At 37.6% G+C, this 21,065-nt stretch overlaps 1 protein-coding gene across 6 annotated transcripts in view; it reads left to right on the plus strand.

The window, feature by feature from the left end:
* Adck5 (aarF domain containing kinase 5) overlaps positions 1 to 21,065 on the plus strand; it is a 43,028-nt gene that overhangs the window by 2,092 nt on the left and 19,871 nt on the right. For 3 of the 6 annotated variants that reach the window (XR_006774598.2, XR_011224035.1, XM_045764991.2), the window contains exons 2-10: positions 5 to 251; positions 2,262 to 2,403; positions 5,552 to 5,635; positions 6,237 to 6,371; positions 6,779 to 6,937; positions 7,234 to 7,365; positions 12,381 to 12,546; positions 13,895 to 14,065; positions 20,552 to 20,795. Coding sequence is in view for 3 of the 6 variants with exons in the window: in XM_045764991.2 (XP_045620947.1) it covers positions 7 to 251; positions 2,262 to 2,403; positions 5,552 to 5,635; positions 6,237 to 6,371; positions 6,779 to 6,937; positions 7,234 to 7,365; positions 12,381 to 12,546; positions 13,895 to 14,065; positions 20,552 to 20,795 (1,478 nt within the window). In the remaining 3 variants the exon portion in view is untranslated. Of the gene's footprint in view, positions 1 to 4; positions 252 to 2,261; positions 2,404 to 5,551; positions 5,636 to 6,236; positions 6,372 to 6,778; positions 6,938 to 7,233; positions 7,366 to 12,380; positions 12,547 to 13,894; positions 14,066 to 15,978; positions 16,214 to 20,551; positions 20,796 to 21,065 lie in introns of all 6 variants that reach the window. The other 3 variants (XR_006774599.2, XM_045764992.2, XM_045764993.2) reach the window with 2 other exon arrangements.

Raw genomic sequence — 21,065 nt, forward strand, 5'->3', positions numbered from 1 at the left:
TCAGTTATGTATGCTGCTCGTAGCTTTCTTCGCCCAACTCGGGTGACAAATTGGAAAGTTTTAAAAAAATATTGCTCTGAAGTGCCTTCAACACCGAAGAGAAAAAGACGAACTTTGGCAGTACTGGGGAAGATTAGTGGTGGTGTGGCCGTGGCTGTGCCGATGACTGGTGGGATCTACTATGCTCTCAGTGATGATATTACCAGACGGCAGACCACTGTCACTGTTCAGGGAATTGGAAGATTCTTCAGGTAAAGTGCTTCCCAGTACAGTAACTAATGTATTCGTCAGAAGAGGGAATGGTTTTTCTTTTTAGTCAAGCACACTGTGATCTGTAGTATAGTCTGCTGACAAACAATTGATCCTGGGATTAATTACCAGGTAGGGTGAGACATTGGAGCACATTTCCTTACTCCCAGTGCTTCTGTTAACCAAGCAGTAAATATGTACTTAAGAGTTAGTGTACTATTGTAGAGCACTAAATGGGAAAAGTAGTCTTGGCAAGGTGGCTAGGGGGAGAACTTGATAAGACTTATCAGGGATCCTGTGTCCATCAATGGTAAACCATATTAAACAGATATCTTTAATTATCTTTACTACTATATACATCGGTAAGTTCACAAGATTTAGTTATGCAGTTTTCATTAATTTTTTTTAAATTTGTAGTTTGCCTTTCAATACATTTTCTTGTATGATCCCTATCATTAACTATTTAAAATGTTTAATTTTTGGATTTTCTTAATTGGTCCCCCATCTCAATCATAGCCTCACTGCTCTTTATTTATACTGTATCTTCATACAGTATATTGTTATGGTAATTTAAATACATTGCTCAAGAGTTTTATGGTACATGTTTTATGGACAATGAATTGTTTATTTTCATATACCAAAACATATTTTAACTGTTATTTATAAGGCATGATACCATACTACTGTATAACTTTGAGCTGCTTATGTTACTCTTACTAGCATTCTCTCATGCTCGTCTAGAATTTACACAACTTCAATCAGGCAGGATAACATACAGCACTCGTGCCACAGGATAGCATCCCTACACAGTCATAAAGAGTACTTGGGAGTTATTGTAAATAGTTCATCCAGCACTGGATTTAACAGGCTTACCCTATCAGCCAATTACAACCTGTAATGTACAGTATGTATATTACAGAATGTTCCATACTGTACATTGACTGCCATGTATAGTAGCTGTGGAAAGCAGGAACCAATTACTAAACTAAGTTTATCTTTGCTTTTGAAGTTTTGATGCTCTGGCCCTATCACATACTATATAGTACAGTACTCTGGTTTGCTATACTGTATGTGTCCAATGTCCTAGTTAATGCAGTACATTGGTCATATTGCGTGTCCATTAATTATTCTCGGTCAGTTTTGTCAGTTGTCTCCTGAGTAAAAGTGTCTGAAGGTGAATAGCAGTGGACAGTTCTTTGGCTAGAGTCTTCGTCTGGTTCTGAGCATTGAGTATGCTCTACATTCTGAGCATTGGAGTAGAGTGTGCAAGCAAGTTTTTTCACACACTCGATGCACATTTTTTTTAAGGGAGAAACATGATGAAAAGTTTGCAGTGTACTAAATCAAATATCAAAGCAACAAGGGTCATTTAATTTGATAATATAATTACTTTAATATGAAAGTTTGTTAGTGAAATAAAATAAAAATGACAAATGATTTTATTTTTAGGAAACTTATGTGACTGGAATATGATAAATAAAGAGGGCAAATTATTCACCGCAGGTTTCCCCTCTAAGCCTTATCCATAAAGCAGGCTTGGTGTAATTTTAGGTTACCAGTTTGTTTGACATAGTTAATTGTAGACATTAGCAGTTGTCGGCCTTTGCATTTCAACAAGATAGATAACTGTGGATGATAAACAGGAGCAGGTGGTAGGTTAAAGAGGAACACCAGTCATGGACTCACTTGATGAAGAGTTAAATACAATATGTAATAGAATTATCCTTACCAGGTGGTCTTTTTGAGAAATAGACCAATCATTTGATTTGGTTTGCTGAATAAGCGAATAAGCAGAAGAGGGTAGATCATTCTGAGAGGGATACATCTATAGTACTCGTACAACTATTGCACAAATTTTTATAGTAAACCCCAGTTCTGACTCTTAACATGCTGATCCTCATCTTCCTTCAAATCTTGTTTATAATTCATCTTTTGTTAATGGCACTTGAAGGCCAGGTCCCTGTTTTTCAATACAACATTCCCTTAGTGTTTAATAAGAATTCTCAAATCAGGACATTGTGGATTGGTATGACTATTTCACTCGACTACCAGTGGGCAACGTATGGTATTGATGAAGGAAGTGATGAATATGAAGATGCACTATCTAGAGTTCACCAGCGTTCTGCGGAGCGTGTATTAAAAGGCTGTTTGAAGGTGCTGTTTTCTTTTCTCACTTTTTTAGCATTTTGTTGCTAGATGATCTGAAATATATTTTCATATTTGAATACTAAATAGTTATTAAAGTTTGATCATGTGATTTTCTGCTGCTGCTTAGTATTTTTTATAATTTGAGAATAGTGTACTGTACTTCATATGGATGATGAAATAACTGAATTAAAAATGCTATCTTTTACATCCTTTATATTACCATGCATTTTTCCAAATACTGTATTAATGTTTGTAAGGTAAACCACTCAAATGCTCTCTTGGGTAATACCCATATTTTCCTGAGGAGAGGACCAAACACAACCAGGTTTGGCCGACATGCACTCTCCAGTGCATTGGGAATCGTTTCAAATGTTCCCTGCAGGTTATAGTGGAGGATGGAAGACTCTGAAGAATGCTTTCCAGCCTGGAATGACCGGCACAAGACTCATTCATCGACTCTCAAAACCTACTTTGTATGTTACATGGAATTGAGGAGAACATTAAGTATTGCTCTGCTAATTGCTAGTTGGACCTGACCATCACCAGATGTCAGCACTGTCATTATAAACAGAGCAGCAAGGAAGGGCTGGGTTCACAGAAAGGCCTTTGATACTGTAAACCATAACTACCTCCTACTTGAACTTCACTATGGTATCCGAGGCCTTGCTCTGAGCTATATTCGTTCCTATCTCGGTGATAGACACCAGTATGTAGTCATCAATAACATAATCTCTCCAACTCTACCATTAACATTAGGGGTGCCACAGGGCAGCATCATTGGGTCCCTCCTATTTCTTGTATACATCAATGATTTGCCAAGTGTTTCTAACATTATTAAACCTATACTATTTGCTGATGATACAACCTTCATCTATTCTGACTCTAACCCACACACATTAAATAATATTGTATATAATGAATTTAAAAAATCCACTCATGGACGTCAACCAACAAACTTACACTAAACATAGAAAAGACCTACTGTACATTTTATTTGGTAGTAAATCTTAAAATCGAATTCAACTTCAGATAGACAATGTTAATATTAGCAATAAAAATGAGGGAAGGTTTCTTGGCCTATACATAGATAAGAGACTGAAATTCAGCACCCACATATAACACATAGCCAAAAAAAGTCTCAAACGGTCGGCATACTCTCGAAAATCGGATATTATGTTCCCCACTCTGCTCTCCTCTCCTTGTAATACTTGCTAATCTATCGCTATCTTACATATGGTATCTGCATGTGGTTCAACCACTGCAAATTACATCAAGCCCATAATCACTCAGCAAAAATCTGCTATCAGAACTATAACAGACTGTATTTAGACAGCACACAGTCCCTCTGTGTAAGTCCCTTAACGTGCTAAACATACTCCACACATTCTCATGTGCTATTCACATGTACAAAACTTTGTTCCTAAATGCTAATCTTGGTCAGAAACTTTTCTTTGATAAGTGTAATGGAACAAATGAGCACCACACCAGAAATAAATATCTCTTTGATATCCCCAGTCAAACTAAATCTGTGCAAACACTCCATGCAAATAAAATAGGACCCAGTGTATGGAACTCCCTCCTTAATCAATTAAAAAATTGTCCAACCTATGCCTTTTTACAAAAGTAAAACCAAAAAGTACCTAATTTCATTCTCATAGTTTCCTGCCTTGTGCTTCAAACTTGCACTATATCTTGTACTACCCACTGCCCCAATATTAGGTACTTGAGACATATTTCTTCACCAGAGTAATCGTCTTGGTCAATTTATATTGTAGTTATATGTTGATATACATTTTGCTACAATGCACCATTTCATCTTATCTGATATATTAGATTAAGGACCTGCCCGAAATGCTATGGGTGTTAGTGGCTTTGCAAGAATGTAAAAATACCAATCTTATGTATCTCACACACCCATTGTACCTTCTTGTAAAAAAATTAATTATTATTATTGTTTCTTGGTAGAGGTGGTGGTTTGGCCATAGGTGTTAATTGGTGACCAGGCCTGATAACACCTACAGAATGGAAAACGTACCCACTGTGTTGTGACGTACATATTGACATAACATGGCTGTGTCTGGGTCCTGTCTTAGTGAGAGCAGGATATTGCCTATGGTAGCAACAGAGAGGATCCTAATTAGAAGGAGCATTTCATCATCTTTCAGTTTTGTTGTTTTTTGTTCTGTTCATATTTTCCATTCCTTTCTCGCTTTTATGTGCTTCCTGAGGTCTTAAAGGTTTTCTATCACCACTCTTCCCACACAAATACATACAAACCTAATAGAGAACACTACAGAAGACCTATTGACCCATACAAGGCAGCTCCTATTTATACCCAACCAAACTCGCTTAATATATTCATCTTACACTTGAAAAAATCCAATGATCTCACATCTATTGTTACCCAGTAAGTGTTGAATGCTTCACTAGCCATGACCATACCAGCAGGCAGAATTTTTTGACAGTTGTTTCAACTGCTGCTGCAGGAGTCCTATTAAAATTGAGGGTTTGAAGTATCGGTGGAGGATTCTAATTATAGTTCACTTTATGGTTCCCATAGTCGAAGTTGTTGCCTAACTCCCCTGGGTATTTGTTTACTGATGGGTGAGCAAAGCAAGGTTGGTAAAAAAAAAAAACTAGGCTTTTATCTATTCAATAATAGATAACAAAATTACAAGTTTAGTTTTAAATAGAAATAACTCGGGTGGCCCATATTAAAGCAATTTTTTTTTAACCCATCTGGGTATTTTAAACTAAAAACCTGGTTCATACAGGTTAGTGGGTAGTTACCACATGAACCCCTGGAACAAATTCATCAAGTACAAGGAAACTTTGACCAAAAGCTTCTGCCCTGTTACAGGAATCAAACTTTGGACTTTTCAGCTGTGGCTTGACCACATACAATTGTCACTGAACCCATACTCTCAAGGATGGGAAATTACCAAAGTGAACCATGGCATTAAATATAAGTAAAATATTGTTGGATTTCAAAATAAGAAGAAAGTTTTGAGTATTTAAATATAGGAGCTAGCCACATTTTTTAAAGTCGACACGATGTATTACTTTGGAATCCTAGAAAATAGGATCTTATTTGCATTTTAACACGGTAGTTTCATAAAGACAGACAGGATTGACCGAGTTTGTTTTTCAACAGAATGGAGGCTTGTACGTAAAGCTGGGCCAAGGTTTAGTGTCTATGAACCATGTGCTGCCTACTGAGTATGTCAACACACTCAAGGTGAGTAACTGTATGGTGCTGTTATTTATCTGTACATTTCCATGGTAATGACATGGTATTACCATGGCATTACATGGTAAGCTTCTCTGTGGCTAATCTTGAAGTCTGCATTTATGGGTATATGGTCATATTATTTAGTAAAATTATTCAGTTATCACACTTTGTGTTACCCATCACACAAATGGCAATTTTGATGATTATTACATTTTTCTTTTTGTTAACTTTGACAGTAATAAAATTAAGGCTTTGAGTGTAAATTAAAGTTACATCCTGACCAGACCGCTCAGTAGCCACCTTAGGCAATGTCCTGCTCTCATGAGGATATGACCAAGCTAAACTAGGTCAACAATCCCTTCCTCATGAAATGGAGATATTTTCAAGCACCTGTTATATCTATAATGTACAGGTGTGAACACCTGTACTGTACCATCATCAGAGTAGCGAGGTGTTACTCGCTTCACTTTTGTCCAAACCTGAACTATAAACAGCTCATGGAAAGATAGGAGAGAATGGGAGAAACAGAGCGGCTACTCAGAGAAGATCTTTTCATGTACGCTTGATCTTTTTCTAAACTTGAAATATAACCAAGTTGTTTTTTCAGGCTCTACAAGACAGGTGCCTTAATCGTAGGTGGGACGAGATTGATATGCTCTTCCAAGAAGACTTTGGATGTTCTCACAAAGATATGTTTAGAGAGTTTGATGATGAGCCAGTTGCTGCTGCTAGTTTAGCTCAGGTACAGTACATACATATTGTATTTTAAAAGAGGGCCACATCCTTCTATAATGTTTGATAAATTGATAAATTTGAACACTTGATAAATTGCTATCAGCAAAAAAAAAAAAAAAAAAAAAAAAAATAGTGGAAAGAGTGAAACAATATATAAATTAATGAATGGTAGGAAGAGAGCTTGATAGTGAAAGGTGTGTGTGTGTGTGTTTGGGGAACAAGTCTCCTGAAGAACGTTTTGCAACTACTGTACTACCTGGTGGGTAGCTCCTGGAAGAAAGCAAGGCATTGGAGATGACAGAATAAAACTAAATAGTACAGGATACACCTAGAAAATGCAATATCTGCATATAGTTGGTGTGTTTGTACATGCTATTTTAGATGCCGGAGAGCTATTAATTATTATTTCCATAGGTGTTTCGAGCCAGGACACACAGCGGGGAGGAAGTTGCTGTGAAAGTTCAGTACATTGATCTTCAGGATCGCTTCAAGGGAGACATAGCAACCATAGAATTGATATTAGAAATTATACAAATCATGCATCCCAAGTTTTCCCTCAAGTGGGTTATGAAGGTACTGTATTTGGTTACAATTATAGTTTTTCTTGAGTATAGATTTAAAGATGAGAAATTCATGAAGATAGTCAAGTATGTGTTTTCCAAGAGCTAACATACGAGGCATATCTTAATTATTGGTATCTGATTGAATATCGATTACAAAATTTGGAATTTGTTTTCATTTGTTTTTATATTTTAAAAGGTAATTAATTCTAAAATTTTCTTTGATGTTTTGAGCTATTGGTTACCTTAGTAATCTATTATTTATACAGTAATTATGTACATTGTAATAGAGTATTGGTATCATTGTAGGACCTCAAAGGCACCCTGGAACAAGAGTTGGACTTCATTAATGAAGGACACAATGGTGAACGTTGTGCAAAGGATCTCTCAAAATTGTCCTATGTGTATGTTCCAAAGGTTCACTGGGACCTTTGCAGTAAGGTACGTTTTCAGGTGGAAGAAACCTTTTACAGATTTACTTTGAGTTTTTCAATAATATAGAGGTTGTTTACACAGAAATCACACTAACCACTGGACCACCCTGGCTTGGTAAAAGTTATACAGCTGATTTCTACTGAAATCACAGGCAGTCAGATTGATGATCAAACCACACATCAGAAGATGAAGAAACAATGACGTTTCGGTTTGTCCTGGACCATTATCAAGTTGTGAGCAAAAAAGTCCTTTCTTCATCTGCTGATATGTGGTTTGGTCATCATATCTTCGGTCACGTTATTGTGACTCGTCGTCTGCAAGTCGGAGTGGTTCAGTGGTTAGCATCAGCTGCTGGGAGTGTCTCGGTTGCGGTTTCGAATCATCTCGGAACTTCAGTTGATTTTCCTCAGAGGTTGTTTGTTCTTCATGTAGAATAGGTTATGGCAAAGGCAAATTTGTCTGTACACAGGATAACCACTAGAGAAAGAAGAATCGGCAGAAGTTTTAAATTGCTCTCTCCAAAAGCATTTTTAAACAATTTGTAGATGAAATACGCCAGAGAAACTGTAGGGTGGTAATGTATTTCACAAGATGGCTGTAGAATGGACAAATTAGTCAATGTAGTATTTATTTAATATAATGTATGATCACAAGAAGGTAAAATGGGTTGTGAAAGTACATATGTTGGTGATTAACTGGTACGTTATTACAAAGCCACTAACATGCATAATATGGAGTGTGAAAAGCTGTTGCAATGTAAGGAGAGTTGTGTGATCATTCATGAGAATATTGTATGCAGGTTGCAGTTCCTGAAATGTACTGTATGGGAGCTAATGGCATAAGCATTGATGTTAGGTCAGGTGAACTGATCAAACAAGCAGCTTTCCTTTGAACTGTGTAACATTTGTTATTATGGTGACACAAGCACAAGGTATGATAATTTTAGATGCATATTTGATATTGTTTAGTTACAGTGGTTGTTATACGATGTTCATGCTGGAGATGGTGATGTCTGGAAAAATGGTGGTTTGTGGTAAGTCTGTAGTGTTGTTGCAGGTTGTTACCTGGGGTGAGTGCCAATGTTGTGATTTTGGTAGCCTTGTATTCCATCCACCTGATTGTTTTAGAACCAGGTTGCTCGTAAATTGGATGATGGGGAAACTTGCCCGATAAGTTGGATGTTGTTAATATTTTGTGAAATCTCTGGGTATCTTTAAGTAGATGCTATATTATTTCTAATTTAGTTATTTCAATTGTACCAAAGATTTTGTTAGAGGTGCAGCTGATCCAGATGTGACAGCAGAACTAAAGACACAGACAAATTAAACATGAGCTCTGAAGCTGCTGAGAATAAGTGAAATATCCTCAGAATCTGTAATAACTCTTGGCAGTTGCAGAGATGTGAGGTTTTTAGATTAAATATGATTTAATCTTTACACTACACTGTACATTATCTTATGTTTGCTTTGCTTAAGAGTTGATTATGATTGTTGGCTGTGGTCTGGTATATCCAATAAAAATTTTCTGCTCTCCTCTTCTCTCTCCCAAAACATCTTTGCTTAATTGGGAATTTAAATCCAGAAGGCATTTGTCTGTCCATATCTGCTGCTTGTCTGGGTCTTCCTGTAGTTTTGTGCAGCCCTCTTCTGTTTTTAACCTCCCATAAGTTTTGTTTTGTATACAAACATTAACATTTATGATTCTTGCCACTTCCCACCATTCTGACGTCTCCTTTTGCAACATTGTTTCCATATTGTCAAATGTTTTTAAATCCAGTTCAGTGTTGTTCCAGTTACCCCAGCTTGCTTTTCCAATTTTAAATTGACCTTTTACAAGGCTTTTTTGACAACCTAGGAAAATAAAAGCCACACCTTCTTTATACTCGTGTAAAGGAGTGTAAAGGAGGTAGAAGCCACACCTCCTTATCTTGGCATCCATGTAATGGAGCTCATTCAGGTCATCAGGCATGCCTTGTGTGATTTCAGAATTCATGTTGTCTCACTTATGAAGTTAGTTCTATTTAGGTGCTCCACCTTCCTCTTTTTTTTTTTTTATTTGTCTTTTGAATATTTGTCATGGGATGCATATCGATGAGAGCGGTCTTGTACCTTTCTCCTTTCTTGGATGTGGGCACCACATCCAAGTTAGCTACACATAAGGGGCATAACTGGCAATCCCCTCAGTGTTCAAGAGAGAACTGGATAAGCACCTCCAAAGGATACCTGATCAACCAGGCTGTGACTCATACGTCAGGCTGCGAGCAGCCGCGTCCAACAGCCTGGTTGATCAGTCCAGCAACCAGGAGGCCGCGGGGATGCTAAGCCCCGGAAGCACCTCAAGGTAACCTCAAGGTAACCACATTAGCAGTCTTCGAGATTGTAATTGGCTTGAATTTGCCTTAATGTAGTAGGGAAAAACTACATTCTACTATAATTAGACATTTTTATTGCAATTCAAGTTGGCTAAATTTCAAGTTTCCTACAAGAAGATGCTTTAAGATCAGACATAAGAGAATGAGTGAAGGGAAAGATTTGGCAAGGGCTGCAGTAACAGTATCAAGACGGAAACATGAGGAGGAGGAGTACAAAATAGACTAATCTGCATGAAAGTGGAGAGCATTAGATATAAAGTACTGTATTGTGAAGATTAATATTGAATACGAAAGGAGAAGGCAACAGTTTTGAAAAGCAGTCTTGCAGAACAAGAGTTAATAGAGGAGGGGGCAGAAGTTGAGCTGTCTGCATCAGCAGACATGTCTCTTATCAAGAGTAAGTTAGAAATAAGTTGTCAAAGAATAGAAGAAAGGCCTTAGAATGACAGGTTAAAGAGTAAACATTTGTAATATACGATACTGTACTGTAAAAAAGTTTTGGAAGCGTCCACTGCTGTGCCGAGAGGTTTACCATTCTGAAATCGTGAAGCAAAGTGCACTATGAGTGAGTTATGAGCAAAGATCACCATTAGATGGACCTCTCATGGAACCCATATGTGTAAGCAGAGTGAAGATTGCAGTATTTTATTTCTTCAAAAACTTTTTGTAAAGGATGGGTGTAAATTCTATCAAGATATTGTTCAGGGAAATAATGCAATAGTTTGAAAGATTTTAATGGTGATCTTTCTTCAGGTTGGTTGAACACGAGTGTTTCCATGAGAAAGGGAGACTTTTACAAGACAGACAATGGAATAACAGGCAAGCTAATATAAGCACAACTCATAGTTTTTCAGCACTGCTTCTAGTTTCTAGCACAGCTACTATATTCTGGCATGGGCCCCAAGCCTTGTTATAAATCCTTGTTTACCAACTAGCTCCCCACTTGTAATAGTCCTCGGAACAGGCATGACCGAGACTGGGAACCTTGCCCAAGTAATCAACCATGAGCCAACAATGAGGGAAGATATGGGGTGAAAAGAAATGAGAAGGATGTGAAATTTGTCGTGGTATGTGTCGGGGAAAACTATCTGCAGCAATACAAGATTATGTGCATGCAGAAATTAAGGGTTTACCATGTAGCTAGGACAGCATGGTGCATTGACTATTATGCTCAATGTGAAAGCTACTTAAAAGCTTTCCACTACCTAACCAACTGGCTGGTTACATGGTAACCTCCTGTTAACCCTCAAAGACCGGCTGTCGTCAAAACTGTCCTTCGGCTCTGCAAAAAAACTACCCACAATATTCGTTTTTGCACAACAAAAGTAAGGAAAAGGTAACAAAATCACAACTATCTTGAGTCTTTTCTGACTTCATGCATAGTAGTAGGAAGCTATAGGAGTAGTGGTGGGAAGAAGTCTGCGGTCTGCTTACTCGTGATGCTGGAGTGAGGAGACTTTTATGCAAGTTGGAAGGCTTCTATGTTCATTGCTTCACATTAGTTTACACATTATGTTGAATAACTCAATTTAATGTACACTTAATTGACAAAAATAGTGATAGAGTACAGTACTGTATATAGACCCACAATGTAATGTGTACACCTATATTGCACCTGGTACCTATACCTGGCACAGCTCAGAGGAAGTGTCTTGCATCCTACTCCTTTGCTGCTGTTCTGTCTGGAAATGTTGGCCAGTAATAGATTCAAAGACTGGCAGGTAACACCAAATTGTGATTTGATGATAACCAAAGGTAAATAAATACACAATAATATTATCATGTAGTAAGCAATTACAGAATGATATAAAGTTTTCATGGATCTATATTAACCCACGAGGATCCTGGTTGTACAGTCGGGTTCGTTCTCGACGCACAATCGAGAATGCAGGTTCAAATCCCGGACGGGACAGAAATGGTTGGGCACATTTCCTTTCACTTAATGCCTCTGTTCACCTAGCATTGAGTAGGTACTCAAGGGTACTCAGGAAGTTAGCAGGAAGTTAGTTAACAGGAAGTTAGCTAACACTCAGGAGCTAGCCAGCTTGTTGAGGGGTTGTATCCTGGGTGTGGTCAGTAATTTGGCATTGGGGGACCTTGATAAAAGCCTAATGTGTGTGAATACACTCTGGCTTCCTGTCCTCCAACCAAATTAATTAATATTATGAATTAGCTTCATTACACTCAGATTATTATAACTATACTTACACTTTAAAAGAAAAGTGTGTGGTAATCACTAAAATCGGCAAATGGTGATAACAGGAGTCCCAGGGGCTAAATATATGATTATTACTGATATTTGTGTTGATACTTTGTTCAGGGGGTTTCAATTTTTTTTTTCCAAAATTTGTTTGCCAAGATGTCAGTTTCCTGGAAGTTTTCACGTTCTTGAATGAATTGTCATACCGAGACTTCATATCAGCAGTGTAGTTCTAGTATTATAACTACATTCATTTATCCTTATTTTAAACTAATAAACTAATGTATTCAAAATTTATGAATGGCCTATTTAGAAAGTTCTTTGTTAGACTTAGCATCATGGCTATCTTTACAGAGCATTAGTGCCCAACCTTTCAGAAAAAAAGATAATCTGCATTAATTTAATTTTCATGTTTTGGTGTCATTTTTTTCAATCTGATTTCTTTTGCAGCGAGTGTTAACCGCTGAGTATATACATGGGCACAAAGTAAGTGACATAGAAAGCATCAAGAAGGATGGGCTTACCTTGCAGGATGTGGATAATAAACTTATTAATGCATTTGCTGAACAGATATTTCACACTGGATTTGTGCATGCAGATCCACACCCAGGCAATGGTGAGTTTGTTTTGTTAGTGTCATCTTGGAAAACTGAGTATGTTGTTTTGCTGCTCCCAGAGGTGTAAATCTTTGTGCCATTCTAAGGATCCTGACTCTGAAAGTTGTGTGCTTCTCTGCAGGGTCTTGCAAGGTGCTCCAGTCACTAGTGTGTTTAAATCCAACCTCAGAGAGTTCTAGTGATGCCACTCCATGACTCCCCTAACCTAATCCTGTCTTATAAATAATGTGAAGACAGGCTACTGATTCCTCATGGGGACCAAAAGATTTTACTTCTTTGATTAATAGTTTTACAATTCCCTACTCAATAGGGAGAAGGCAGCAGAAAGATGGACCTTTTAAATTGACAAAAAGAACAATGGAACACTAATGGGTATCACTGAAATGTAAAACCATGACTAGGCTGGAACGGTCTCATACCAAGGAATAGTACTCTCCTGGACTCCTCCTGGCAATCATTGAAGAGACTTGAGATACAGGTATTGACTGGGGGATAAGCAAGAAATGCTCATATTGTCTTATACACAGCACTAGCCAGCTAAATTGAGCACAGCCAACGTGCTAATGGTTACCTGATTGTACCAAGGCCAAGTTACCAGAGAATTAATCCTTGCCTTGTCAAAGTATTCCGTAGTGCATACAGAATATATTGCATGTGTGGTCTTTGGATCATGAGGGGATGCTGTCACCTGCTGGTGGTAAGATGAAGTTTGAGTTGTCTTGTCTGGAGTGATGAGACTTTCTCCAATGACTGCCATGTGCTTATATGACCATGCAGGTATGCATTCATCTCGATGGTGCTAGTACTGTATACCTGATTGAGTCTCATCCTTAGAATAACCCACAAAGGATCCATACCTTTGGGAGTGGCAGAATAAGTGTTCTGATATAAAATGTTTTGGGGAGCCTCTCTCCAGAGATCTTTTAGCTTAATTTGAATATGCTGGTTTTAAGCAGAATATGGAGATAATGATTATTCTTGGAAAGGTTTTAGTTTTGTTTAAATATTGCTTTAACTGCTGGGATATTAACAGATCTTAGGAAAATTGTGAAGGTAGAGAGTACAAAGTCTTATATAAATGGCAAATTTTCTAAAAAAAATTCTTGTTCTATCTAAATTTTGGTAACATTTAAAGTTTAAATTTGTCTTTGTCATTATTTGATCATTTTGAGGAACAATTATTATTTATTTTTAAAAATGTGTTGAAGATTTGTTTTAAGTGCTACCTTGGAGAAGGATATAATAATTTCTATTATTACTTACATTGAAGATAATAATGTAGCTTTGATATTTGAAATATATATGGTGCATAAAGCAGAGGTTTTGTACGTCTAAGAAATTTTGCAGTTTTGATTCGACGGGATAAGCATGGCAGAGCAGAGATAGTTATACTAGATCACGGCTTGTATCAGTATCTCCCTACTTCAGTGAGGCAGCCACTTTGCCGGCTGTGGAAGGCCATTGTCTTGGGAAATCATAAACATATGCAGGAAAATGCTGCCCAGTTGGGTGTCACAGGTGAGTTGACTTGCAACATTAATTATGAAGGGAATTATTAAATGAAAAAATCACAAGGATTCTATTTATTAATAAAATGTTTTACTTTCAACTGATGTGTAAAGTCTGTGTAAATTTTTATCTTGTATCTCGGAACATTAAATCCAGCTTGGAATAACCAACAGAGGTTTATTCATAAAATTTCCAAGTACTTCTTAAGTGTCTTTTGGGATTCCTGGTGACCAATAAAGGAGGGCTGTACCCACCTGCACTGACTGCCACAAGGTGGCAGCACCATACCCACCTCTGGATTCCATGATCTAAGCCACCGCACATACTTCCTGACTTGTACATTTTAATTGGCAGGAAGAAAACAATAATTTTCACTGTATGGATCTTTGAATTTTGTGCAGACTTTGAACAGACTGTCATATGTAGGTTTTTGACTAGAAAGAGGTGGTCATCACTCCATGGTTTATCTTGGAAGTCTTTTTTTTGAGGCAGTCATTTCATTTGTGCTTTGTAAGCACTTTCCTACCCCACGGTATCAGGTCTTTGTAGCTCCATGTCCCAGCGCTCAAGTTCCCTTTGGCTTTAGTGCCAGTGGACCATAAGGTGTGCACCTAGTTGGTGGAGGTTTGCTGTTTCTTTAGAGTGCAGGAGATCTATTTGGGGCAGTTGCGAGTTGATCCCAACTCTTGGTCAGTCCCCCTCATCTTCTACCTTGTGGGCTACTGCTGTGGCCATGGATGCGGTCCCCAAGTTGTTTTCTCTGCCCTATCAGTTGCAGTAATGAAGTTCTATGCTGCTTGCTTCACTTAACAGCTAGTGGTTTTGCAATCTCTCGAAGAGTCTGCATGGTCACTTCTTCCCGTTTGCTACCATGTGGTGCTGATGGAGTAAAACCAAAGTCAGTATTCTGTATTAAACTTTTAACCCTAAAGAACCAAGTAAAGATTAAATATAAACAAAGAAATAGAAATGTATGTGAAATTTCTCAATGGGAAGAATCTGCTGCTCCTACCAAATGCCCTCATACTATACTGTTGACAAGATGGTCATTGAGACCAAAGCATGATGTCTCGAACCTCAACCCCATAGAGGTTACCGTATATCTCTTCTAGAAACTTGAAATGTGCAAGTCTAGAGAAAGGCTGGTATTGATTAAATGAGCTATTTTCCAAGTGAGAAAAAGTGCAGAGAAGATAAGGAAGTAAGACTAAGCAAGCTACATTCAAGACTTGAGGCTAAAAGATTTATTTCTTTTTTTAAGGCCAAACGGCTAGCTGCAGCTAGCCTTTTTTAAGGCCAGGAGATACGTTTGTTTGCAGCTAGCCTTATCTAAAGTTTGTAGCAAAGAAAAAAACAAATTGTTCCATTAATGCTCCTGTTCTGATTCAGATGACGTCTGCCTTGCTCCTTCCTCCTTTTCCTGTTATAAGCACTGGCACTATGTACTTCTATTAAATATGACTCGAAGCATTCAAGCTGAACTTTATCTATAAATAAAGTCTGCTTTCATCTTGGTGTTTCTTAGCACACTTCCTAATAATGTGGTGTACTGTATTTGAAGACGCACGGGAAGATTCTACACTCGACTGCCTCTCTGAAATATGCAGAGTTTCCAGAGGGGACCATAAAAGATACTTTTTATAATGTCTAATTTAATTTTAAGTACCTTTTGTTGTATATCATCTGGCAGATGTGTTAAGCATAATTTTGTGCCTGTTAATGGAAAGTTTCTCCTCAAAATAACCTAATAACCTGTAATTTGATGTCTTGTTGTGAAAATGAGACGATATGTGATTAACTGAACATCTACACTAATGTGTAATGGGACAAAATCTATGGATATATATATTGCACTTAAATTAGGTCTACCTGTCCTTATCTCTTACCGTTAGTCAATAATTAACAAAAAGTCCACACAACAGATGGCTATCGGTTCTTCTGCATGATGGTGGCGCAGCGGTATGTTGCACCTTCGGGATCAGACAAGTTTGAAAGTGAATTCTTTGGACGTCAAGGCCCAAAACAGTTCAATCGAAGCAATTGGAATAAAATGAAGAAGGAAGATAAAGACAAAATGCAAAAGAGAATGGAGGAAGCTCGTGAGAAGTTAAGCAAGTCTTTTGAACATCTACCAACTGAACTCTTCTTTGTCTTGCGGTGAACATAAAGATTTTCTTTAGTAAAATACCTCTCACTGACACCAGACAAAGGCAACGATGTTTTATGGAGTATTGCTATCATGAAGGGCATGACTCTTGTTCTTTGGCATTTGGTTGTATGTCTCTCTTTTTCTTGTCTGTGAGAAAGTATCGAGTAGTTATCCCTAGATAGTGCTTTCCTTTTTTCGCTTGTGTCTCTCTTGCTTATAATAATGTCTTTTGTGAAATGGTAAAATTCTGTTTTAATAATGTTGCTGAAAATGCTTCCATATTATCCTGCATACAGACATAAATTTTGCTTTTATGTGACTTGCATATTTCTTCTTTCTGAGCTAATGCCTCTTGAATGCTCCCTGAGCAGAGTCTGTATGGTGTACTCATGACTTGTATCATCTGACAGGCTCTCATTAACCTTGTGCCCCACTGTGACAAGGAACTTTTATAATTGTGGTGTAACAGTTCGGGAAGGGAGACAGGGATAATTCTCAAGTCACTGAGTGACTAGCTTGCGATAATACAGGAGGGATCAGAACCCTTAACACCACCTGCAAACGACAATTAGAAATGCAACGAAAACCAAGTCTTACTCCACTACCAACTAGTTAGTAATCTAACCATTATTTAGTAATCAAAGATTACCCTGACTGCCACCAGGTAGTACAATGGTAAAATACTCGCCTTGTAACTCGTGAGCTATTTGGTCTGAGTTTGAGTCCTGGTCAGGGAGGGTTAACCAGGCTCAAATCCTTAACTGTTTGTCCCTGTTCACCGAGCAGCAATTAGGTACCTGTTTGTTAACTGTTTAGCAGCATGTGTTCTAGGGAAAACTAGTGGGTAAGGCTTCCCAAGAACTATGATAAGGGCCTGCTAGTGATATCTCGGCTTGCTAACAGGAGTCGGGAGTCATTTGTTCCTGTATCCCACCTGTGGGGAAAAAAAATAGAAATAAGTCATCCATCACAATAGTGTGTGGAGAAGATGGCAACCCTCACTTTGTGCTTGATTTCCACGCATAAGATAATTTTTCCTGGTGCAATAACCACTCCATGTACTTAATGTCTGGATTTCCTTAGCATGTGCCGAGTACCTGCCTTCTGCGATTTAGTTTTCTCCTCGGGGTTGTGGTGTAGGGGTGTTATTTGTTTTTTTCATGATTTTCCTATATTTGAGCCTACTGGTAGGTGCTTGATAGTGTCTCCTCATAGTATAGAGTTGGATTTTGCTATTTGCAATTTTCCTGGGTGTGGTGGGGGTGTTTTTTGACCACTTTGCTCACTAACACTCAGAAAATCCTGTTTAAGGGTGCAAATTTTCACACTAATGTGTGTGTGACCAATGACAGATACGAATATCGATCCTACTGGAACTCTCTTTTTCTCATTGGTGCACATGATGCTGTGACTCGGTTGCAAGCATGTGTGCAGCACTGTTTTCAATAAGAATATTGGAAACGGCAGAGGCCTATTGGCCTATGTGAGGCAACCAGTATTTATACCCTAACTCGCTTGTATATATACTTCTAACCTACGCTTAAAACAATCCAGCAGTCCAACATTTACTGTTTCTCTGTAATATGTTGCATTATGATGGATTTGTGTTTTTGTAAATGTGCTTCAGGGGAATTGTGAAGATATTTCACACTAAAAAAATATAAAAATCCCTCGTGGAACAAATCGGCCTCATTCCATATAGTCCGTTCACACGGGGACATGCTGTATTTAAATCAACAATCTTATTTCAATACCAGTATTTACCCAGGTCTCTATCCATTGTTTTGTGTTTACATATTTGACACGTTATTAATCCTCAAAGAGAAGTTATTGTCATACGTCGATCCCCAGGGCAATATTGACTTTAGTTATCACCCAGTTTTTATGCAAATGGCATAAATATGGATATAATACACCTATGTGGATATAATGAAGTTATAATAATAATAATTCATTTTGTCGGGGGGACAGGAAGCCAGTGTGTAATCATACTCGTTAAGGCTTCAATCGAGTTCATCCTCCCCTAGTGTTAAAGAATAACATTAGATGTTTTAGTACAAATATGTCTAGATATGAATGATATTAGGTCTTTAGCTTATTTTGAACATTTGTACATTTGATTTCTGGGCTAGTAGTCAGAAAGTTTGCAATGTATTGGTTGTGGTAATAGAGACTGCCACAAATCTACTGGGCCTCTGGATATTCAGACCCACTAAACACCATGACCAGAATATAGTGTGTTCTTATACACTACAAGGTTCTTTCTAAGGTTATGAGGTTCTTTCCACCTCATAACAGGGTAAAACTGCACAGAAAGTACAGAATACAGGTGAAACAAAACAAACTATGTATTTTGATTAAACAAATTAGAGGTTGGCAAAAGCTGCAGGTTTCTAATGTTAAGAAATCACACAAGAATATCCCAGCATGCCACCAGATGGCAGCTCGGGTCACCCTAGGGTTATACCTGCCAATCCAGTTCACTCGTATTGCTGGTACCAAGCCATGAACGATGGAACTTTGATGTCCCATTGGAGGTCATGCTTAAGATTAATTTTTTGATTATGCTTCACTGTTGTGTATAGGCTCCCCATCTTGCCTGTCCTTGGCTGATAATTTGAGGTTTATGAACTAGTGACCCGTGTCAAATGATAATTTGCTTTTTCCTGCCAGTGGTTGAATCTATGCCTGGATGACATTCTGAAGCAGAATGGACAGAACAAAGGAGTGGGTTGCAAGTCACTTCCTTTGAGCTGTGCAATGAATATGCAATAGGTGTACATATTAAGTTGTAGGCCTATATACATTACTCAATCTCTGTTTTGTCAATTGTGTATATAAATAGTTAACACAATGAAGTGTTTGTGTTGAATAAGTAATGAGACAACGAACATAAAGTCAGTCACTGTACCCCTGTGCAGCTCTTGCATCTAGTGCCAAATGACACACTGACCCTGTCACCTGGCTACCTTCTACAGCTCACCAAACCAGAGTAGACATAGATAACTTTTGGCCTTTTTCTTACCTCAAACAGATGAGGTATCAATTTTGACAGCTGCATTTTGAAGGTAAAAATTTTAGTGTATCTTTTCAGCTTGTTTGCATCACCACTTCACCAGTCATCTTGATGCTGTTCATGTTTCAACATTGCTTAATAGGCTCAACCCAGCTAGTGTTTGCTGTGAGGTTTAACAATGTTGAATTCTCACCATTCTCTTTTTATAAGTCCTCAAATAATGACAGTGCTCTATCAAAAAACTTATAGACATTACCTAAACTTACTTGAGGGCCACATCTCTGCATGATCTTGAAGCTAACACTTAAACATTTCTTCATTAAAAAAAGTGTGCTTTTTGTATTTTTTTTTTAAACTCTCAATGGGGTCACACTTTTTGCACTTGATGTTTTATGTCAATGTTCTAAATAAATGTTGTGTCATGAGTACCAGTCTGATAGCAGAGGCAATCTGTGAAGACCAGTCTGAAATATCAGGCCAATTTAGCACTTGTATTTCCACATGTAAACTGATGATTTACCTGGCTTTGATTTCGGTACACCACCAACACTCGATGGATGCTTTACATGCATGTTTACTGGCACGTTGCTGAAGTTGTAGAGCCGTGATGCAGATACTATACAAGACTATCTGAACTGTCTTATAACATCTTGGCTGTTAATCCATCTACTACTAGAGCTTTTCTTTATTTTAATCTTATTGGCTGATCCTATTGAATCTTTTCTTCCCTTTCATCATTCACATTGATGGAGTTCAAGGTACATTTTGTATAGTATCAGTTGTCGTCATTATATCTTTTGAAAATAATTAATGCAACGTATTGATGTTGATTGGAGTGTCGGATGTTATTTGAATTTGCTGAGTAACATTTACTGTAACAAATCTAGGAATGATCACCAAGTATGAAGTCTTAAAGGCTACATAAAAATGAAGAAAACATATCTGACATTGAATGCAATTGTTGCACTGTTCCTACACTTGAAAGTTTAGAAATACAATATGCATGGGTTGGGAACTGAACATACATCAGAAAAAGTATGATTGATGTGATTGTTTTAAATATAAGACACAGTATAGTGTATAAATAGATAAGGTATATTTAGCGAATGACTTAGACGTTTGCCGTCGTGAATTTATTGATGTGAGGCCTTGTGAAATGCAAATGCAGACTTATCCACTGATGATCTTGACTGACTGAATTATTGACAAAAATTTTGTTCTACAGCTCCATACATAACATGGATTTGTTGGTTACTGTATTTTTATTTGCTATAAATGTGCTATTTTAATGTATTGTGGACTGACATTGGCCAACTGTGGTCTGTTTCAGCCTTGGACTACCAGTTATTTTGCATAGCTATTGCGCAGCGTTATGTCCCATCCACCGAAGGCTTTGCCCACGATGTGTTTAACCTGTTTTTTAATGAAAGGGGTCCAAATATAATGTCCCATGCCGACTTCAATAAACTATCGAAGGAAGAGAAAAGAAAATTACGAAGAGAGCTTTTTGATATTTATGATCGAACTCTAGAAGTCATCAAGGCAATTCCTAGCACTCTTTTGCTAATATTTAGGTACAGTATTCAATTATAATGGAATTGACTAGACTATGTAATCTGCATGGTTTGTATCTTTTTAAGTATCCTCATACATTGCTGTATGTAATTATTTAAAATTGCAGCCTGCAAAATGCTTTGGATAAATTTAACTCGTACAGTCATTTGAATTTATGTTTTCTGATAGGTCATTCCTTGTATTTTTGGGGATGGTCTGTGTTGTTCTTTATCAGATACTGTACTAACTTCATGTGTGTGCTCTATATATATTTGTGTGTGCACACACAA

This window comes from Procambarus clarkii, chromosome 69 (assembly GCF_040958095.1).
Source record: "Procambarus clarkii isolate CNS0578487 chromosome 69, FALCON_Pclarkii_2.0, whole genome shotgun sequence".
NCBI lineage: Eukaryota > Metazoa > Arthropoda > Malacostraca > Decapoda > Cambaridae > Procambarus > Procambarus clarkii.